This window comes from Bos indicus, chromosome 25 (assembly GCF_029378745.1).
Source record: "Bos indicus isolate NIAB-ARS_2022 breed Sahiwal x Tharparkar chromosome 25, NIAB-ARS_B.indTharparkar_mat_pri_1.0, whole genome shotgun sequence".
Classification (NCBI taxonomy): Eukaryota; Metazoa; Chordata; class Mammalia; order Artiodactyla; family Bovidae; genus Bos; species Bos indicus.
Window position 1 is genome coordinate 11,284,771 of NC_091784.1, and position 23,279 is coordinate 11,308,049.

At 47.3% G+C, this 23,279-nt stretch overlaps 1 protein-coding gene across 4 annotated transcripts in view; it reads right to left on the reverse strand.

Annotated features, from left to right (window-relative positions):
* Positions 1–893: 893 nt before the first annotated feature.
* LITAF (lipopolysaccharide induced TNF factor) overlaps positions 894–23,279 on the reverse strand; it is a 37,727-nt gene continuing 15,341 nt past the window's right edge. For all 4 annotated transcript variants that reach the window (XM_019987961.2, XM_019987962.2, XM_019987963.2 and 1 more), the window contains exons 2-4: positions 11,370–11,594; positions 7,599–7,755; positions 894–3,859 (exon numbers count right to left, since the gene is read on the reverse strand). In XM_019987961.2, the coding sequence (XP_019843520.1) occupies positions 3,751–3,859; positions 7,599–7,755; positions 11,370–11,589 (486 nt within the window). In that variant the 5' untranslated portion in view covers positions 11,590–11,594 and the 3' untranslated portion in view covers positions 894–3,750. The remainder of the gene's footprint in view (positions 3,860–7,598; positions 7,756–11,369; positions 11,595–23,279) is intronic.

Here is a 23,279-nt window from a genome sequence, read left to right on the forward strand (position 1 = left end):
CATTGCCAGGAGCGAGGGTTCCATCCAACTGGGGAACTAGGACCCTGCAGGCTGTGAGGCACGGCCCCCAAATCCAACCAAACGAACAACAACAAATGAAGAGATATTATCTGAATAATAAAGAAATGAGCTGCCAAGCTATGGAAAGACGTAGAAAACCTGAAATGCATATTCTTAAGTGAAAAAGGCCGCTCTGAGAAGGCTGATTCCCGTGTGTATGTTTCCAGCTCTACGACAATCTGGGAGAGGCAAAGCTATAGAGCCGTAAGAACAGTGGCTGGGGGCTGGGGGAGGCGGGCAGGAACAGGAAAGTTTTTAGGGAGTAAAATCACTCTGTATGATCCTGAGATGGTGGATACAGGTCATCCTACACTTGTCCAAACACAGAGAACGTACAACAGCGAGACTGACCCCGATGCCCGCGACCGATGCCGGATGACGATCACGTATCAGTGCAGGTTCATCAGTTGTAACAAATGTGGGGGATGTTGAGAATGGGGGAGGCTATGCATGGGGCAGGGAGTACATGAGAAATCTCTGTATCTTCAGCTCAATTTTGCTCGAACCTAAAACTGCTCTAAAAAAATAACCTGAAAGAGTAAAAAAATTTAAAAAAAGGTATTTATATGTGTGAACACTTTTCCTCAAACTGCAGAGAACAGTCACAAAACAGTTAAATGCACTCAACTGTACACTTGGCCATGAACTTTTTTCTTTCTTTTTTTTTTCCCAGTCTTTCCAAGCCTCAGATTCTTGTTTCTTTAACATTCTTCAGACTTAAGAAAAAAAAGAAAGAAACCTCCGGGTTTCTCTCTTTCATCGCCCTTGCTGGATCTACTTTCAATTCACTCGTGCGCCCATGAAAAACAGACGACTCATTGTAAACATCTGAGTCATAAATACAGGAGATAACTTTAATAGGATCCAAAATGCAAATCAGAATTTTGTAAGTAAAATTCCAACGTCTACACTTACTCCTACACAGAGATCTTGGAGCCCAGAAAGTCAAAGCAGGACTTTAATATCCCAAACACGGAAGGCTGTCGCTGGGGAGAAAACCGAAGCCAAGTTTGTGTGTGAGTGTATGAAGCCACATTTTATAAATAGTTCAGGGCCCCATAGAAGTGTTCTCGGTAGCAACTGCGGAGCCAGTTGTCCCAGAGAAAACATTTTCATGGGTAATGCTGCGGTCGGCCAGGAATGAGTCACGTGCTCTAAGCTGGCTAAAACAGATGCAATAAACTGATTTCTTTTTGTTAATAGGACACAAACCCAAACTTGCATGTACAAGGCCTAGATGGACTCAAGGTATACAAACAAGATATACAGCCATTCAGGGTTTGAAATTCATACAAATTCTTCTTTGAGGTCCAAGTAGATATAAAATAAAGCTCTTGCAATAATTGAATGTGATGCAGTGCTTCCAACAGATTCCCAAGTCCCCAACAAACAGGGCAGCACAAAATAGTCTTTTAATTTGTTAAAAATATACAGATAAGCCTGTACTTAGAACGATAAAATGAAATGTCTACTGAACACGCCAAGTGCCAGGCATCCGATGTTATTTTTCAAGTTCTGCAGACTATATATGTTACAGTCCTTGAAATAGGGCTGTTGTTTTGAAGATTTTGAAGACTCTGCATATGTAATGGATAACAGTTTGAGACAATTTATATGCCACCATCTGAGCAAAACTGCTAAATATGCATGGCCTTCAATTTTGTCAAGAGAAAGAAAAATACACGCTCATGATTGGGGTGAGTGGCAATTTTTCAAAACCAGAAGTTAGGGTTTAAATTGATAAAAGTCGTACGGCAATGACACAATTTACCGTCACCTTCCAAAATGAAGTTTTATCACCAGGTAGGAAAAGAGGGGATGACATTCATAGTCCTGGCGAGTTACAATGCCCTCCTTCTAGCATCTCACATCTACCCCGATCAATTAACAAAGCATGTTTTGTTCGGAGCATGAATGAGAACAGCTTCCTTCTGTGCATCTTATTAAAACTTGAAAGCTACGGCTTGCTGCCACTAATGATGTTTACTGGGTTCCAACGGCCTCATGTTCAAATCTGACTCACTAGCCATCCACCCAACTCACCATCGCTCATGTTGACATCACAGGATATTCAGCCAGTCTGAAGTTTTCTATCATGAAGGACTTTGTACTGTTATGGAACAAATAAAGGCTCTTTGTAACAACAGCTGGAAACACAACATAAGACCTTTCTTCACATGGCAAGAATTGATAAATAGTTCACGGAGTGAACCAAAGACTTTATTTTTGAAAAGCAGAGAACAAAGTACTATGAAGTATATCTATAGTCATTGCAAAAATAATTACTGGAAGTTTCAAAACGTTAAATGAATAAGCTGAATCAATGGGTTATGACTATAGTTTTCACCCAATATACAGATTTTTGATCAATGTCTAGGCTTTGATTTCTACACAGTATTATTCACATGCATTCCTTGTGCCTATTCATTATCAAAACAGGGACTCTTGAAAGTCCAGCCCGGCTTTGTCTTGATTTCAAAGATGACACAGCAGCGAACTGAGAACTCTAGCTTGCTGCTTCAGTCCTAGGAATCATGTCTTCCGATGTTATACAAACAAACTGTATTTCTGAAAAATAAAATCCAGACTTCAGAGGCCTTTGAAACAGTCGGGTCCCCACGCTTTTCAGCACCATGGTACCCAGACGTGCTCAAACGTGCTTTGTCTTTCCAAACATCCATTAGGAACCCCCAAAGGGCCCAACTTTAATGAGTTCCATTATAGAGGTTTCTAGGAAACACACTAAACCCAAGAAAAGGCAGTGGATGAAATTATCCATTACATTTCCTGTTAAGGCAAAAAAAAAAAAATAAGTGAGTGTGCACTGGCAAATAGGAAGATGATACCAGTCATATGGTTATGGATAATGGTTCTGTAAGTCCCTTCTTTCAAAATTATGCTCAAAGGTGTTTAAGACCAAAAGAAGGTCACAAAAAGTGTTAATATAAAAAACAATCACTCTACCAGAAAAAAGCCCTTCATAGAAAGTGGCTGAGGATCTGGTCCCAAGAAGGCAGATCAGTGATAAGATCCAGCCTTCTATTTCTAGCCTGCGTTTATGACCTCATGGCTATGTGGGTGTGAATAACCCCTGCTTGTACTTAGAGACAAATTAAGAAATTAAAGTGAACTCATGTGCTATTTAAAAGCCTGCAGCTACAGAATCTGAGAGCCAAGCCCTTAGTCTATAAGGTTTTTGTCATCAGAAGTGGAAACAGATGGCTATGGTGGTAGGCACTAAAGGTTGGTTCAGCCGTACTGGGGCCAGAACAGTTTCAAAGTAAGGCAGTCTGGGGCTTCTGATTTGGAGACCACTGAGAGAAAGGCCCACTGAGGCAAGAATAGAAGCCAGCCAGTGGCAAATCACCAGAAGATACTCAGACGGGACAACGATCACAGTAAGATGGAATGACTTGGGGTCACGGTCAGGGGGAGGAGGGAGACAGAAAACCCTGGACCCAGCACTCAAGGAGAATGTCTTTGCATGTCTGTGCACGACTCCGAGCAGTCATTTCTGGGGTTTGGAGGTGTGTGATTTTTGCGATATTTTCCCCCCAAAAGAAGACACGAAGGTGGAGCCCCTGGAGACACGAGACCACCAAGGTAGAGCCTTCACCAGGAGCAGGGGCTGGGTGAAGAGTCGGAGAGGCCTTCCTGCAGCACACGGCTCCCTTCAGGCCTGGCTGAGTCCTACAAACGCTTGTAGGTGCCCAGGAGAGCTTTGCAGTTGGGACAGTGGTGGTCCACGTCCTGCAGGGCGTCCACACAGAAAGGGATGAAGCAGCAGCCTGCGATGCACCTGGAACAAAAGAGGGGATACACACGGCGTGTTACTGTGATCTGGACGGCAGCCGTCAAACAGCACGTGCGTGCGTGCTCAAGCTGTGTCGGGCTCCGCGACCCCACGGACTGTAGCCCACCAGGCTTCTCTGGCCATGGGATTGTCCAGACAAGAGTATTGGAGCGGGTTGCCATGCCCTTCTCCAGGGGATCTTCCTAACTCAGGGATCAAACCCGTGTCTCCTGGGTCCCTTGCATTGGCAGGGGGATTCCTTACCACTGAACCGCCTGGGAAGATATGTCAGAGTCCTAACCCCTGGAACATATGAATGTGGTCTTATTTGGAAAAATGGGTATTTGCAGATGTAATTAAGGATCTCAAGATAGGATCTTCCTTAATCATGTCGGGTGGGCTCCTTAAACTCAAAGACTGGGGTCCTGATAAGAGAAGAAGACACACAGAAATACAGAGAGGTGAGACTTCCCTGGTGGTGCAGTGGATAAGAATCTGCCTACCAATGCAGGGGACACGGGTTCCAACCCTGGTCAGGCGAAGATTCCATATGCCGTGGGGCGACTAAGCCCAAGCGCCTAGAGCCAGTGCTCCGCAAAGAGAAGCCACCACCATGAGAAGTAGCAGCCTTCGCTCACCACAACTAGGGAAAGCCTGTGTGCAGCAACAAAGACCCCATGCAGCCAGAAATAAAATTAACTAATTAGTAAGAAAACTCTATCATACTAAATATTCAAAAGAAGAAAGAAATACAGAGAGAGAGACAAAGCCCATGGAAAGACAGAGGCAGAGACAAGAGAGAGATATAGCCACGGCCCAGAACACCTGGACTTCCAGAAGCTGGAAGAGGCAAGGATAGATTCTGCCCTTAGAGCCTTCCGAAGGAGCGTGGTATCTTGATTTTGGACTTCTGGCTTCCAGAACGCTAAGTCCCTTCAGTCGGGCCCCACTGTATGAGACCCTAAGGACTGTAGCCTACGAGGCTCCTCTGTCCATGGGATTCTCCAGGCAAGAATACTGGAGCAGGTTGCACGCCCTCCTCTAGGGGATCTTCCCAATCCAGGGACTGAACCCATGTCTCTTACATCTCTGGCATTGGCAGGTGGGTTCTTTACCACTAGTGCCACCTGGGAACCTTCCAGAATGGTGAGAGAAAACAATTCCTTTTGTTTGGAGCCATCAGGTTTATGGTAATTTGTTATGGCAGCTCCAACTCTCGCCAAGGCTGTCACAACAGACAGACTGTCCTGGGCGTATTATCAACTCTTCGGTCATTGGGGCATCTTTCAAAGTCTTAGATTGCAATCGGCAGACTTCTCTTACAAAGGGGCAGGGAGAATGTGTTTCAGGCTACACGGGTCTTATTCTGTCACTGAAGCGTGAAAGCGGCCACAATCTGTTCATAAAGGGCGTGACATGTTCCAATAAAACTTACAAGGGGCTGGATTTGGCCCCTGGACTGTAGTTTGCTGACTTCTGTCTTGGAAAACTGATCGTTTTTCCATACAGAGAAGCTGCTTCTCACAGCAGCAACCAAATGAAGTCCCACAAATTATGTCCTTTAACCTACATAAGCCATCATCGGCACACATAGGAAGGACCTCTCAGCAGGAAGGACCTTCCTACAGCCTGAGGTGTAAGAAGAAAGATATTCCGTCTTTGTCTCTGGTTCTTGGCACAGAGCTCCAAGACTGTTGGAATTTCCTGAGTGATGGAGCTGCATCTTCATATTCATAAGCAATCGCTCTCCATCACACCTGAGTGTATGCTACGGAGGGTGTCTGGGGTGGGTCTCTAGACAGGCTCAGGACGGGCTGGTCACCAGAAAGACTAAGTCACTAGAGGCTTACAACTCTCAGCCCCGACCACAGACCTCTGGGGTGGAATAGGGGTTGAGGGGTGAGGGGCTGAGGACTAGGTTATAAAAGCTCTTGAACAACTGTATTTGGAGAGCTTCTGGGTTGGTGGACACATTTATGTCCCAGAAGGTGGCTACATCCCAGCTCCACAGGGACAGAAGCTCTCAGGACCCATCTGGACCTCGCCCTGTTACCCCCTCATCTGGCTGTCCGTTTGTCTCCTGTATAATAAACCGGTAAATGCAAGTCAGACTAGTGCCATTCTGAGTTCTGTGAGCCATTCTAGCGTATTATCAGACCTGAAGAGCAACTAGCAGGATCCCTGACTGGTCTGAAGGACCGGGGATCCAGGACTTTTGACTGGCATCTGAAGTCGGGGGCCAGCTGTGGGAGTGAGCCTTTAAGCTGTGGGGGTCTGTACTGAACTCCAGGTCATTAGTGTCTGAATTGAATGGAATCACTGGACACCCACCTGGTGCTGGAGCATTGGCTGGTGTCAGAAGACACCCCACAGCCTTATACCCAAAGTTGGCCAAAAACACAGTTTAAAAAAAAAAAAAAAAAAAATCAGTATTTTACAGGAAGCCACTGGTTTATATAAAGCAGGATCCGGAAGTAACCTGATGAGGAAACAATCTCATGAATGGAATTTCCTATTGCCTAAGCTTACCTGGGTTCACATAAGGGCAGAGATAAGCCTAACCTCTGGCTCCAAGGGTCAATGCACACACACTCACCAAGTTTATCCTCAACAAACCCCGCCACCCCCAAGGGAGGCATTAGCACTCCCAGTTTACAGATGAGGAAACTGGAGCACAGGGAGGTGAAGTCACCTGCCCACAGCCACACAGCAGTGAGAAGCAGGACCTGAGAACACGCTACTGCACATAAGGAAGAAAAAGGAGGAAGGGACACAAAAAGCTGCCTCCATTCGAAAGCCAGGGGCCAATATGGGACAAACTTTTCCATTTTGTCCTTCCCTGATTTCAAAGACAAAGTCAGTTTCAACAGGAACGTCCAAAAGATGATGAACCTCTATGTCGCATTTTCAGTATCCTTTCTTCCCCACTCTATACAAGTCCTCAAGGAAGTCAATTAAGCTCTTAGGGGCTTTGAGCCTCTCTTTGAAATTAGGAAGAGAACTATCACTCCTTCTCTTTTTTAGGTCACAAGCAGAAAATAAGGAAACAGCCAAGCAAGGCTTCTGAAAAGAAACACGCAAAGCCCGCTTCCTTCAAGGAAGAGAACGGAGTGCCTGAGGTTTGCCGAGTGACTCACACAACCAGGAATACGGAAGCTGCCTGCCTTTGTTTGGGGGAAAAAAAAAAATTACGTGGTGCCTCCTCAAATTTCTCCCAGGACAGAAAGTATTATCTCTTTCAACATAATACCCTCGGTTCAGACATAAATATTTACACACTCCCCTTGTGGAGGCAACAGAAAGCTACTGGGGGTCATAAAAGGATAAGAAGTTTTGAAGAGACGACTATAAAGTATTTTAATGTACACATTGTTTAAAGCTTCTCTCCGAATCAAACAAACATTATTACTTAGATCATGAAATTCTAGAAGAAAAAGAAATCCCCAAGGGTATCGTCCTGCACAGATGCACCCGGCTGCCTCGCCTGTCGCGACACGCAGGGAGCGGTCTGAGAACAAATGACAGGTGAGCAGCCTCTAGGCCCTGACAGGATCGAGGGCAGGAGTCCCCAACTGTGCACAATTTCTGGGTTGTAACAACGGGGGCAGGGGAGCTACTGGCATCCAGTGGGGAGAGACCAGAGAGGCGAGCTCAACATTCTACAGGGCACATCCCGTAATGGAGAAGAAATCCTGGAGGAGAGGAATTCGGCAGCGCTCAGGGTGTGAGTGGACCCCAGACTTACCCCAGCAGGCACAGGCTCCCACAGGAGAGCCAGGTGAGGGCGCCTGCATTGTATGACAGCTGCGTCACAATCATCTTGTTGCAGGAAGGACAACACATCTGGACCGGGCGGTCATAAAAGGAGATGGGCTGCTGCACGTAGACGGTCTGCACGGCAACTAATAAGGGGAACAGAACACACAGGCCAATCAGGACACGAGGGAGACTTCCGTTATGTGCGAACCAAGAGGGGCAGGGTCTCGGGGGAGACATCCGTTACGTGTGAACCAAGAGGGGCAGGGTCTCGACAGATACCTGCACATCCGTGTTCAGGGCAGCACTGTTCTCAAGAACCAGGAGGTAGAAGTGACCCAAACGTCCATCCGTGAATGACTGGATGCACAAAATGTGGTCCATTCATTCAGTGGAATATTACTCAGCCTTAAAAAAGGAAGGATGTTCTGACCCATTTTACAACGTGGATGGACCTTGAGGGCATTAGGCTAAGTGAAATAAGCCAGTCACAAAAAGACCAATACGTATGAGTCCACATATAGGAGCCAACCAGAGTAGCCGAATTCACAGAGATAAAAAGAATGGGGACTTCCCTGGCAGTCCAGTGGTTAAGACTTCGCCTTCAATGCAGGGGGTGCAGGTTCCATCCCTGGTCGGGGAGCAAAGATCTCACATGCCTTGAGGCCAAATAATCAAAACATAAAACAGAAGCAATATTGTAACGAATTCAATAAAGGTTTTTTAAATGGTCCACATTTAAAAAAAAAAAGGTGTAATGGTGGGTGCCAGGGCTGGGGGATAAGAGGGATTAGAGCAACCATTTAATAGGTATAGAGTTTGTTTTGTAAAATGTAGAGTTCCAGAGATGTGAGGTGGTAGGGATTGCACAAAAATAGGAACATACTTAATGCCACTGAACCGTGCACTGAAATGCTTCAGGCAATTAATTTTATGTGTATTTTACCAAAACAAATTGGGGACTGGGTTAGGAGGAGAAAGATGACAAGAGAGAACAGTGGCAGACTTCCAGAATTTTCATTTGAGGGGCTCTTGAAACCTCCACACACAAGATTGCAGGGGGGATGTGGGGAGGACTGTTTCTGGGGAGACTTGGCCCAGTTCCACCAGGCTTCAAACTCGACCATCTCTGGACTCAAGTGGGGAGCTAACAGAATGCAGATTCCTGGGCCCGGCCCTCAAGATGGTCTGATTCAGCAGGTCTGGGGCAGGGTCCCCAAACCAATTTTTAAGCTTTTGAGTGGTTCTATGAAGGTGGTCTGCACACGGTAATTTCAGAAACAGTGATGTGATGGGTTTTGGCCTCAATTTTCTTCATCCATAGATTAGTGGTTGCCAGGGGTTAGGAGCAGGGGGGTTGAGGGGGTGACTGCTAACGGGAATGGGGTTTCTTTCTGGGGTGATGGAAACGTTCTGGAATGAGTGCTGACGGTTGCACAGCTCTGTGAATATGCTAAAACCACTGAACTGTATACTTTAAGAGAGTGAACTTTATGATATGGGAATTCTATCTCAATAAAGCTGTTATTGAAAAAATGCAGTAAGAGCCGTCGCTGGGATTAAATGGGACAAAGATGGTAAAGAACCTCATTCCATGCTGGTACACAGTGAATCCTCCGTACACAAGCCTTCATTTCACACGGGCTCCTTAACTAGCTCCAACGTCCAGAGATAAGGCTGGCACTTACCAAGCCAGGGAATACTGACCCAGTTCTTTAAAGTCGGAGGACCATGTTGATACACGCTAGGGATGTGTGACGTCACGCTAAAAAGAGAAAATGACGTGGACAACATCCACAAGCAACAGAAGAGCACCAGAGGTGATGGAAATCACGAAGCCCTCAGGGCTTAGTGTGTTTCTTTTGATTTTTGGCCAAGTTGTTGAAGCTCATAGTTCTGTCAAAGTAACTTCCTTCTGTTCTTTTTTATGTTGTTGAAATGCCACTTCTGTGATCTTTGTGTTAGGGGACATTACCACCCAGAGCTAACCAGACTTACTTCTCCTAGAAAGCCCTATTAATAGAAAGCTCCTGCACACACACCATCCCCGGCAGAGGAACAGTTCAGTTCAGTTGCTCAGTCATGTCTGACTCTCTGCCAACCCATGAATCACAGCACGCCAGGCCTCCTTGTCCATCACCAACTCCTGGAGTTCACCCAAACTCATGTCCATCGAGTCGGTGATGCCATCCAGCCACCTCATCCTCTGTCGTCCCCTTCTCCTCCTGCCCCTAATCCCTCCCAGCATCAGAGTCTTTTCCAATGAGTCAACTCTTCGCATGAGGTGGCCAAAGTATTCGAGTTTCAGCTTCAGCATCAGTCCTTCCAAAGAACACCCAGGACTGATCTCCTTTAGAATGGACTGGTTGGCTCTCCTTGCAGTCCAAGGGACTCTCAAGAGTCTTCTCCAACACCACAGTTCAAAAGCATCAATTCTTCGGCGCTCAGCTTTCTTCACAGTCCAACTTTCACATCCATACATCACCACTGGAAAAACCTTGACTAGACGGACCTTTGTTGGCAGAGGAGCAGTATTAAAGCACAATTTAGCACTAAGGTAAATTTTAATAAGTTTTTTGAGGCTGCAAGAATGAGTTACTTATTGATCAGAGTGGGATCTATAAAATAGTCTAAAGCCTTGTTATCTTCCATTTGGAGTAGTCAAAGTCACTTCAGCATGACTGTTTTTATCTTTTGGCAACACAACATGTGAGATCTTAGTTCCCTGACCAGGAATCAAACCTGAATCCCCTGTACTGGGAGTACAGTGTCTTAACCACTGGACCACCAGCGAAGGCCCCCAAATGACAGTTCATGTTTATCCCAGGATTATTCATAGAGCTTTATTTAACCTTAACAGTCCCCGGTTGTAGGTACTTGATGAGCCCCATTTTACAGATGGGGAAAACTGAGGCACAAGGAGGCTGATGAACCCAGGCAGGCTGATGCCTGGGCCCACTCTCTGAGCTGCTTACACTGAATCAGCAACATACCTGAGTGCATCTGAGCAGCAGGAAGTAACAAAGGGAAAGGTCATGAAGAAAGTCTGGAAGGCACGGGAGTGGCCTGCACTCATGATGAGCTGGGGGTGGGCTGTAGCCTACCCATTGCTCGATGGGCTGCATTCTCTCCCTCTCCTACTCCACCCCTAGCCTCGGGGCAAGGGTTCTCCAGACAAACCTCAGCAGCAAGGGCGAGAGCCTCCCAAATCAAGCTCCCATTCCCACATTTTTCTGGGATAGGTGGTCATCCCCCTGTGATGAACACCAGAGGACTAGCTGATGTCCAACTTGGGAAAGCTCATGAACCATGCCTTATATTATGGAAAAGCCAAAAGCCTCCCTGACATGGAACCCAAGACTAGATGTGAAATTTCAGAACAGGGAAAGCTGGACTGACTGCCTAGACTCGGGCAGAGTCGCTTTGGTGGCTCTCCTTTTAAAAAAAAAATTATTTTTATCAATTTGAAAGTGAAAGTGGTAGTCACTCATGTCTGACTATGACCCCATGGATGGAAGCCCACCAGGCTCCTCTGTCCATGGAATTCTCCAGGCAAGAATACTGGAGTGGGTTGCCATTCCCTTCTCCAGGGGATCTTCCCGACCCAGGGATCAAACCTGGGTCTCCTGCATTGCAGGTGGATTCCTATTATTTTCTAGCTGCACCAAGTGGCATGTGGGATCTTAGTTTCCCGACCAGGGATCGAACCTGTGCCCTCTGCAGTAGAAGGGAAGGGGGTCAGCAAGTTGTACGTACGTACTTGCATTGGCATTGGGGACAGGCACTGGCTGGGTGTAGTAGGCAGGTGGGTTCATCCCCTTCCCATCCGGGCCCGTCATGAGCCCCGTGTTCGGCCCAGGCGTGGGTGCTGGAGGTGTGGGGTAGTAACTGTTGACAGCCACCGTCTCTTCATAGGATGGGGGTGCAGTCGGCACCGCGGAGGGCCCAGCGGCCGCCTGGTAGGATCCTGGAACAGACATTTTACCTAAAGCAAAACCAGAAGACACCAGATCAGCAACTCCATGAACATCCCCGCCCCCGTCCAGTCTCTTCATTTCCACCCTCAGTCTTTCATTTTCTTCCTGATAAACAGATGATCAGGAAATGACCAGTATCCAGCCTCGTTCAAAAGCCACAAAAGGAATGACCATCAGCCCTTCCAGACCCAGGAAGGACCACCTTAACAAGAGATTCCCTATGTAAAGCTAAAAGGTAGAGCACTTCCCTGGTGGTTTAGGGGTTAAGACTCTGCACTTCTCCTGCGGGGGGCACGTGTTCGATCCCTGGTCAGGGAACTAAGATCCCACATGCTGACCAAAAAAAAAAAAAAAAAAAATGATTGCCTTGGGTATTGCACATCCTTTGCATTTTCATTTAAATAAATAAATAAAAGGTAGATAATAACAAGAGAAAAATCACCCAAAACTAGAAATTTACCAGGGGAGGGGCTTCCCTGGTGGCTCAGTGGTAAAGAATCTGCCTAAAACAGGAAGATCCCACATGCCTCGGAGCAACAAAGCCGATGCATCACTATTGAGCCTGTACTCTAGACCTTGTGCGCTGCAGCTACTGAAGCCCGCAGGCCCCACAGCCTGCGCTCTGCAACAAGAGAAGCCACTGCAATGAGAAGCCCATGTACCGCGACTAGAGAGTAGCTCACTGCCCCTTCCCTATCGCCACAACTAGAGAAAATCCAGAGCAGCAACGAAGACAAAAGTAAATTAAATTATGGAAAAAAGAGAGAGAGAGAGAAAAAATCCCCAAGGCAAACATCAGCCAAATGTGAGCAGAAGCTTTTTCACACTTGAAACCATCACCTAACCACAATCTTTCACATCTAATGTTTTTTCTTTTGTCGCTTTTTTTCATTAATCGCTGCAACCTTTACTCAGTGTTTCAGGGGACGGAAAAAACAAAGGCCTTCAAAATCCAACTACAAACTATGGCAAAAGGAATACTGAGCAAAACAAGCCAGATGCCAAGAAACGCATACCATGTAATGCTAGATACCTCAAGTCCAGAAAGGAACCCTGGGGCTAGAAGTCAAGAAAGTGATTAATTTGGGAAGGGGAAGTGGAGCCTAGAAGCAGGGGAAGAGGGTTAGTCATGTTCTCTTTCTTCATCTGGGGTGGTTACATAGGAATGTCCACTTTGTGAAAACTAGAGTTGTACAATTCGGAGAAGGCAATGGCAACCCACTCCAAGACTCTTGCCTGGAGAATCCCATGGACGGAGGAGCCTGGTAGGCTGCAGTCCATGGGGTCGCTAAGAGTGGGGCACGACTGAGCGACTTTACTTTCACTTTTCACTTTCATGTATTGGAGAAGGAAATGGCAACCCACTCCAGTGTTCTTGCCTGGAGAATCCCAGGGACGGAGCAGCCCAGTGGGCTGCCGTCTCTGGGGTCGCACAGAGTCGGACACGACTGAAGTGACTTAGCAGCATAGCAGCAGCAGAGTTGTACAATTATGTGCCCTTTTTTTGTATATATGCTAGAGGTTTTTATTTTACTTCTTATCATGCATTCATTAAGTTATTCTGGGGAGTATTTGTAGCTTTTAATATATCTGATTACAATTGATAGCCTAAGTAATAGGAAAAATATTCTTTAATATGGTATGTTGTTGCTGTTGTTTTAGTCACTAAGTCGTGTCCATCTCTTTTGCAACCCCATGGACAGCCTGCCAGGCTCCCCCGTCCCTGGGATTCTCCAGGCAAGAACACTGGAGTGGGCTGCCATTTCCTTCTCCAATATGTTATAGTTTTTTTTTTTAAGTAAACACACAGGCACACACACACCAAGCAGTTCACATTTTGACAAACGAGAATCAGAGCACATATTTCCTTTCGTGAGGGCCAAGAAAAGTCTTTTTTTCCCCGCAGAGCTGATGCCTGCCTAGAATTACATGGCCTGGACCCGGGGCGTGTTCCTGTCTGCGGTCCCATGCTCGGCCGCCCCCGGGGCCGCTGGAGAAGGACACAGTGCTGTCCTTTGTCTGGTTCTGCTTTCCAGCGGGGCAGGGCTAAGGCTGAGTTAGAAGATGCATTCAAACCTGTCTCAGGAGAAACGAGGCCCCGAGCTCTGAGGGCGGTGAGCCACGGGCCGGGGGCTTGGCTGGCCTAGTGCTGCTTCCCACGCACCCTGTCTCTTCTTCTAGAACCCGTGGGAAGCAGAGGCAACCATTCATTCTGCCGCGGGGAAAGGGGGAGACTCCTTCAAGGACACTCTGCTTTTCAGCCCAGCCCGAAAGAAGAGATTTCTCTGGGGGAAGAGATGAAAGGGCTTTCAAAGTGGAAAGAGAGGCATGGGAAAATGAACGTGCAGAAAAATCAATCAGTAAAGCCAGACAGGTGGGGGCTGGGTTCTAGAAAATTTTGAAAGTCCCACGGAGATGTTTGGACTTTATTCTATAAGCCTGGACTGTCTAAGGGAACTTTCTGGAATGGGGGAAATGGTCTCTATCTGGGCTGTCCATTACGGCCGCCAGCAACCACACAAGGCTGGCTGAACACTTGAAATGTGACCGAGGAACAGAATGGCTAAAATTATATTTAAGTGATTTAAATTTAAAATAGAATATGGGGGTGGGGTGGGTGGCGGGGGTGTTCCCTGGAGGCTCGGTGGTAAAGAATCAGCCTGCCAACGCAGGAGAAACAGGTTCGATCCCTGATCTGGGAGGATCCCACATGCCTCGGAGCAAGTAGGCCCGTGGGCCTCAACTGTTGAGCCTGTGCTCTAGAGTCTGGGAGCTGCAGTTACTGAAGCCCTCGTGCCTACAGCCTGTGCTCCACAAGAGAAGCCCGTGCACGCCATGAAGAGTAGCCCTTGCTCGCCACAGCTAGAGAAAGCCTGCACACAGCAACAAAGAGCCAGAACATCCAAAAAACAAACAAACCTTAAAAAAAGAAAATCGAAATAGGATACAGGGAACTCCGTGGCAGTCCAGTAGTTAGGACTCTCTGCACTTTCACTGCTGACGGCCCAGCTTCAATTCCTAGTTGGGGAACTAAGATTCTCAGAAGCTGTGCAGCGAAGTCAGAACAACAACAACAACAAAAGGATACATGATTCATTCATCAGAACACTTTTATGTGAGTCTGGGATGCCTTGGGTATGTGAATCTACTTTTTCAACAGCAAACTGAAGGAACTCTGAATCAAGATCAAACGTTTCTGATAAAATTTTAGCATCCGATTTGGGATGTGATGTAAATGTAAAATACACCCTGGATGTGAAAACATTTAAAAAATGTTAATGGCTGAGCACCGAAGAATTGATGCTTTTGAACTGTGGTGTTGGAGAAGACTCTTGAGAGTCCCTTGGACTGCAAGGAGATCCAACCAGTCCATTCTGAAGGAGATCAGCCCTGGGATTTCTTTGGAAGGAATGATGCTAAAAGCTGAAACTCCAGTACTTTGGCCATCTCATGTGAAGAGTTGACTCAATGGAAAAGACTCTGATGCTGGGAGGGATTGGGGGCAGGAGGAGGAGGGGACGACAGAGGATGGGATGGCTGGATGGCATCACTGACTCGATGGACGTGAGTCTGAGTGAACTCCGGGACTTGGTGATGGACAGGGAGGCCTGGCGTGCTGCGATTCATGGGGTCGCAAAGAGTTGGACACGACTGAGCGACTGAACTGAACTGAATGTGATATATCTCATTCATAATTTTTTTATATGTCTACACATCAAAATGCCTGGAAAATCTATACTATTGCCTGGAAAATCCCATAGACAGAGGAGCCTGGTAGGCTACAGTCCATAGGGTTTCTAAGACTCGGACACGACTGAGCGACTTCACTTCACTTCTCACATCAAAATGATATTTTTAGATAGCCAGAATTAATATGTTGGTAAAGTTCATTTTGGGTTCCCCAGGTGGTAAAGAATCCACCTGCCAAAGCAGGACATGCAAGAGACTTGGGTTTGCTCACTGATCGGGAAGATCCCCTGGAGCAGGAAAGGACAGCCCACTCCAGTATTCTTGCCTGGAAAATCCCATGGACAGAGGACCCTGGTGGGCTACAGTCCATGGGGTCACAAACAGTCGTACACGATTTAGCGTGCATGCTTTTTAAAGTTCATTTCACCTGTTTCTTTTTACTTTTCAAAATATGGTTCTGTTCATGGCTCTCAGTCATGTCCGACTCTTTGCCACCCAGTAGATTGTAGCCCGCCGGGCTCCTCTATCCATGGAATTCTCCAGGCAAGAATACCAGAGTGAGTTGCCATTTCCTTCTCCAGTGGACCTTCCCAACCCAAGGACTGAAGCCAGATCTCCCCCACTGCAGGTGGATTCTTAAATGTAGCTACTAAACAATTTTGATGGAGAAGGCAATGGCAACCCACTCCAGTACTCTTGCCTGGAAAATCCCATGGGCGGAGGAGCCTAGTAGGCTGCAGTCCATGGGGTCGCTAGGCATCGGACACGACTGAGCGACTTCACTTTCACTTTTCACTTTCATTCATTGGAGAAGGAAATGGCAACCCACTCCAGTGTTCTTGCCTGGAGAATCCCAGGGAGGGGGAGCCTGGTGGGCTGCCATCCATAGGGTCGCACAGAGTCGGACACGACTGAAGCGACTTAGCAGCAGAAGCAGTAGCAAACAATTTTGAATTGCCTACGTGGCTCTCTTTCTGGTCCTATGGGACAGCGATGGGAGCCAAGGAAGGTTCTAGAAGAAAGGTTCACCCTAAACAGGGCAAAGGAAGCAGAAGGTCTGTAAGAGAAACAAGAAACACAGTTCCGAAGGCCCCTATGTGTGGGTGGGGCTGGGGGTCTACCGTACAGGAGGAGTTAACCCGAAGGACCACAGGACATCTCTGCGAAAACAGGTTTAGGGTTTAAAACCGAAACAGACTGTGAAAAGTGGTTAAAGTTCATAATTGTGTCAATTTCCTCTGGTACCCAGAAACAGAAGAAGTGGGCGGGGAAGCTGGCCACAGACCTCAGCCCCAGGACACGTCTCTACCAGGGTCACCTCCGAAGTCAGCTGCTGTCCCCTCCAGGCTGTCCCCCGCCAGCCGCACCCCGCAGCCCCTATCTGTGGACTGGGCTGGAGGAGACCCAGCTGGGAGAATACAGTCGCCTAGGGCTTCCAGGTACTTTATATCCGTGCTGACCGTCAAGGACTCACTGTCCCTTCCTGTCTCAGGAAAGGCAGCCCCCGGAGCTGCCCGCGCCACTTATTATGAAAAATGAGTCATATTTAAAACACCACAAGGGCAGAAAGCATCTCGGGGGTGGGGGTGGGGGGTCCAGAAAGTCTAAAACAGCACAGTCGGCCACGATTGCAAGCAGAGTGCTTTGTAAGGGGAAAGGCTCCCTGGTGGCTCAAACGATAAAGACTCTGCCTGCGATGCAGGAGACCTGGGTTCAATCCCTGGGTCAGGAAGATCCCCTGGAGAAGGAAATGGCAACCCACTCCAGTATTCTTGCCTGGAAAATTCCATGGACAGAGGAGCCCGGTGGGTTACAGTCTATGGGGCAGCAAAGAGTTGGACATGACTGAGTGATTGCCTCTCTCCTCCGAAAGGGAAGAAACTCAGCCGGGAACTGTGAACTGTGCTGTTGAGGCAGAGCATGCAGGAGGGAGAAAGCTGGGGGGAGGCGGGGTTCTTTCCAAGACATCTCAAGGAAGGAAGGCCCTGGGTTTCTGTTCTGGAAATGAACACCCACCCACCCTTGCCCCCTTTTATTAGCCATCATCAGCTTCCTTGTAGTCACGTCCTATTTTCTGGAACTTTAGGACACTGTCTCTTGGGAACGCGGCTTTTGGATCAAATAGCCACATAAACACGCTCATAATTCTGAAAAGAACAAGAGCCAACAGCCTAGAATGGGTTATGTGTGTGTGTGTGTGTGTGTGTGTGTGTGTGTGTGTTTTTAAGAAAAAAACATAACCAGCTGCTTCAAAAGCTTTCTAAATAAATTCCACAGCCTGCTTTCTTCCCCAAGGCCCCAGGCCAGGAAATGCCACTTCAGTGAATCCCCATTTTTTTTTGCCCCCCTCTCGCTATCCCCCATTTCTTTTTAATTTGATTTCCCCCAAGATCAGGAGGCCCACCGAGCCACCCACTTAACCACCCTTCCAGAATGGGTGGTTGTTCAACTGGCCTCCATCTGCTCCTCCTCTCCCCCACAATGTGAAACGCTTAAGGGCAGACGGACATTCGGACACAGACAGACACATGGGGACACATGCAGACACCCTCCACTGCCACCAGAGAACACTTCATCGCTCCAGAGCACAATTCTGGAAATTCATGTGGGACAAACTGGAAACTACAGGAAAGCAACTCTGAGTTTAACAAAACAGCAAAGCCACAGTTCTGCCACAAAAAAAAGCACAGCCTTGAGAATCCTTTGGTTGCCCCCCGGGTGGCTTGGGTATAGGCCTCTGCAGAACTCAGGTTGCCATAGTTACGGGGAGCTTTGTGGGGGGAATAAAGGAACAAACAAGGGGGTCTCCCTCCTCCCTCCCCAGTTGTTTAACTTTGTTATTAAGCCCCTGAGAGTAGCTTTTCTCGACTGTCCATTTAAAAGGACACATTGAAGGGGACTCTCCACCCACCTTCCACCTGCCCCCACAGGAATCAGGGAAATGTTAAGGGCTGGAGATTTCTCTTCTCACCATCTCAGAATGACTCTTTTATTTAGCTCCTTCCAAATCCAGAGAGAGGCATTTCAAACTCATTTTTTAAACATGGAAAATGTGACTGGGGCTGGCCTCCCGGGCACGCGACCCATGTAGTCCCACGGGACCCTATGGGCACAAGGGCCTGCCAAGCTCAGTTGAATGCGGCCGCCATGCTGAAATTCCAAATACTTCTTGAACCAGGGGCCCTGCCTTTCCACGCTGCACTGGGGCCGAATGTTATGTAGCTGAATGCAACCACTGTGTATAAAAAAGAGGCATTTCTGAGGCACGAAGAGATGCATTCCTGGAGCAAGAAGAACCAGGCCTGACCTTGGAAATTGGCCCGTGACCAGCTGCACCAACCTGGCCCCCATTTTCTCATCCACAAATATGCCTATTGGAAGTCTGGGGTCCCTAACTGAAAACATCCCTTGTTCCAAGTCTCAGTGATTTGCTGGGTGGGTGAAAGTTACTCTCTTAAATGGTCAGGGAGGGTTATACCGCTATTTATTCCTGGGCCTACAGAAATGAGTCTGGGAGTAGCTCATTCATAGAACCCAGTTCAGAGCAGGACTTCCCAACCTTGCTTTCGTTACAGCTGCCTCCGCTCTTTTCCTCTCCCCCTTCCTCAAGGGGAAAAAAAAAAAAATTATATTCAAATTCAATTAATGAATTTGAATATAATTTAATTTCCACCTAACAAGAGAAATTAAATACTAAGAAATAAGACTTGGTTGGGCAGGGTTGAGTTTTGGAGGGCCACACATCACTATGATATCTAAGATTTTTTTTGCCCCCTCTCCCCTCCCCTAAGAACTGATTTTTCCCCATGGGTCCTCACTGAGAACCCACTATTTGGAAAGAGGTGTTAATATTTGAGTATCCCCAATCACCCACATTTATTCATTGAGTCCTTCTGATATGTGACCCCTCTTTTCTTGGTGTCATAAATGCAATTGTCCGAACTCATTCCTTTTACCGACCAAGTCCTAGGGTCCTTGACATCGGCATGTTCTTTTCCAGGCAGGCCCAGCCCTCTTGCAACTTCAATCTCATGAGCCATGAGAAAGGGAGGTAGATGGAGTGAGGGGGGATCAGACTGGGGGACACTGCCTGCTGCTGTACAGGGGCCAAGCAGGGCTGGGCTAGCTGGCGTCCGCTTCCTCCTACACGGGTCACTCCTCTCGTCTTGAATCTGCTGGGTCCTCACCCCAGGAAGAAGGTAAAGGGTGCTCAGGGGTTGCAGATAAGCAGCCTTATTTTGACATCTTTGAATACAGAGGTCCTACTTGGCTGAGCAGTATCTACTACTCATACCCCAACCACCCCAGATTCACAACTGCATTAAGATGAACCGTAACGGTATCTTACTTTACTGCAAGGGGCCCTGTAATTCACACCCTTACCTGCCATCATCCCATCCCCAAAACAGTAAGTCAGGAATGAAAAATTACAATACCATCAACCTGTTTTACAAATGAAAAAAACAGGTAACATACAAGGGAACTCCCATAGTTATCAACTGCTTTCTCAATGGAAACTCTACAGACCAGAAGCGAATGGCATGAAATATTTAAAGTGATGAAAGAAAATAAATTACAACCAAGAATACTCTACTCAGCAACTCTCGTTCAGAGTTGATGGAGAAATCAAAAGCTTTACAGACAAGCAAAAGTTAAGAGAGTTTAGCACCAACAAACCAGCTTTACAACAAAAACTAAAGGAACTTCTCTAGGCAAGCAACACAAGAGAAGGAAAAAACCTACAAAAAATAAACCCAAAACACTTAAGAAAATGGTAATAGGATCATACACGTCGATCATCACCTTAAATGTAAATGGATTAAATGCACCAACCAAAAGAGACTGGTGGGATGGATATAAAAACAAGACCCATATATACGCTGTCTAAAAGAGACCTACCGCAGACCTAGAGACGCTTACAGATGAAAAGTAAGAGGATGGGAGAAGGTATTCCCTGCAAATGGAAATCAAAAGAAAGTTGGACCAGCAATACTCATTATCAGACAAAATAGACCTCAATACAAATGAAAAAACTGGGCACCCAGAGAGGCTGAGAATCTTGTCCAAAGTCACACAGATGAAACGGCAGGGTTGGGGTTAAAATCCATGCCCCCTTGGACTCTGGAGCTCTTTAAAACTCACCAAAATACCTCCCAGGCTGGGAGATCCAGACACAATCAGCAACTCATTTCACACAATTTACCCTTCAAAGAAATGTGAAAGGAAAATTAATTGAACCCAAGGTGACAGGTCACCTCTTTTTTTCTCTACCTCCCTCACACTTCTGAAGATTAATTTCTAGACTTTCACACCACATACCCAAGACAAGATTCTAAAATACACCTGCCCATCTATGGACTCCGGGGCTTCCCAGGTGGTGCAGTTGGTAAAGAATCCACCTGTCAATGCAGGAGACGCTGGAGACATGGGTTTGATTTTTGAGCGGGGAAGATTTCCTGGAGGAAGAAATGGCAACCCACTCCAGTATTCTTGCCTGGAAAAGCCCCTGGACAGAAGAGCCTGGCGGGCTACAGTCCATAATGTCGCAAAGAGTCGGACATGACTTAAGTGACTGAACAACAGCAACAACAAATTAAGGACTCCCAACTAATTTTGTCACTGAGGACTTTCAATTCAAAATGATCTGCTTCTTTAATGATGATCAGGGGTCCAGGAGTCACTGATCAACTTACGGTAGATATCCACAGAGCAATTCCTGCTCTTTTTGGAGGAGCCAAGCAATGGGGATTCCCTGGTGGCTCAGCCGGTAAAGAATCCACCTGCAATGCAGGAGACCTGGGTTCGATCCCTGGGTTGGGAAGATCCCTGGAGAAGGGAACAGCTACCCACTCCAGTATTCTGGCCTGGAGAATTCCATGGACTATATAGTCCATGGAGTCGCAAACAGTCAGATACGATTCAGCGATTTTCACTTTCACTTTTGGGCTTCCCCGGTGGCTCAGCAGTTAAGAATCCGCCTGCAATGCAGTTAACGCAGGTTCGATCCCTGGGTCAGGAATATCCTGTGGAGGAGGGAATGGAAACCCACTCCACTATTTTTGCCTGGAGAATCCCATGAACAGAGAAGCCTGGCGGGCTATGACCCATGGGGTCCCAAAGAGTTGGACATGACTGAAGAGACTTAGAGCAGCAGCAATGAAGAGGTGATCTCAGAATTCTGAGATGCCATATCTGTTTAATTTTTATTTTTTGGCTGTGCCATGCAGCATATGGGATCTTAGCTCCCCAGCCAGGGATCGAACCCACACCACCTGCAGTGAGGGCACGGAGTCTTAACCACTGGGCCAGCAGGGAGGTCCTGTGAGATTCCACGTCTGTTTAAAAAACCGTGTGGAGATGGGATACCTCTACCGCCTGCTGCAGCTCCCAGGGAAGAAAGAGCAAACGCCACGTCATCTGAGTCTCAGATTGGGCTTTTTAATATCCCCTCTGTTGAAAGACAGGAGGAAAAAGCCCTCAAAATCCTGGAGAGAAGCCATGCCGACGGGCACAGCCATCTTCTCTCTTTGAGCTGTGATTAATGAATTGATCCTGAAACCTCAAGACGCAAGAATAAACTCCAAGTCACTTTCAGCACCAGATTTTTTTCCTAAAAATACTTGGCCTAAACAGAATTCCCCGAAACACCTCAGTGGAGCTCACTCAAGCTCTGGGAGTCAACTTACTCTGTCTGTGATTGTACAGGTGCTCAGTGAAGGGCATGGGGGCCCAGCCTGGCAGTGTTTGCCTGGAATCCTAAATTCAGAAGCAGGGGCTGGACTTTTAGGAAGCCTAGAGATGGTCAGCCGACCAGCTCGGTCACTGATAACGGCAGTTCCAAAACATCGCTGGGGTGAACCTCAAAAACATGACTTGGAGAGAAGTCAGACTCGAAATCATTGTGTGATTCCATCCATTTATACAAAATGTCCAGGATAGGTAAATCCAGACAGAAAACCAACTTGGGGTACAGGGGTTGGGGGTGCAGGGTGAGGGTGCTGGGAGGGAACCGGTACAGGGTTTCTTTTGAGGGTGATGAAAATGTTCTGGAGCTGGGATGGTTGCACAGCGCTGTGAATGGACTGCATGCCGCTGAACTGTACACGTTCAGATGGTGAATTTTAATGTCTGGTGAACGTGAGGAACAACAACTTTAAAAAAAAAAGAAAAGGCAGTGCTAGCAGAATTTCCTGGCAGCCCACTGGTTAGAATGTGGTGCTTCCAATGCAGGGAGCATGGGTTCCATCCCTGATCAGAGAACTAGGATCCCACAAGCCATGAAGCAAAAAACTAAAAAAAAAAGTGAAAAGAAAGAAAAGAGGCAGTGCTAGAAATCTCTACAGTCTCCATATTACAAGCCAAGGCCTGTAATTTAAGCTCCAATCCATTGGCCTTAGTTCAGCCATCCAGTGGCTCATTTACTTAAGAGAGACCACTGGGGTCTTTCAGAGAGCTGCCAATGTGCCCCCTAGTTAAGGTGACCAAAGGTCCTGGGTCGCCCAGGGGTTCTCAGGACACGCTGCACCGCTACTCCGCACCCTGCCCCTCTCACTTCACCTCCCACCACGGATGCAAATCTTTGACGTGTCTGCAGCCTTGCTTGGATGGCCCCAAACAAGCCCAGCTCTTTCCTCTTTGCCCCCTCTCACCCGCCTGCCGGTTTCCTTCCTTCCCCACAGGTCTGCAAATCCCTCTCACCCATCATATCCTTGCTCACCTGTCACCTCCTCCAAGAGGCAATCTCTGGCCTTCCCAGGGAAGAACTAATTCCTCCCAAACCTCTCTACACGGTGCAGAAATCAGTGGTGCATGGTCTGAAGCCAGATGGCCTGTGGTCAGTCGCTTTTGAGTTCCCTGGAGCATGACTTTGGTGCCTCAGTTTTCCCATCTGTGAAATGGGCATACTCACAGTTTCTTCCTCACGAGGCTCTTAGGAGGATTAAATGAATCCACTTGTGACAGGGACACAGGGCAATGAGAGACACGCATGCCCTTAGCAAGTG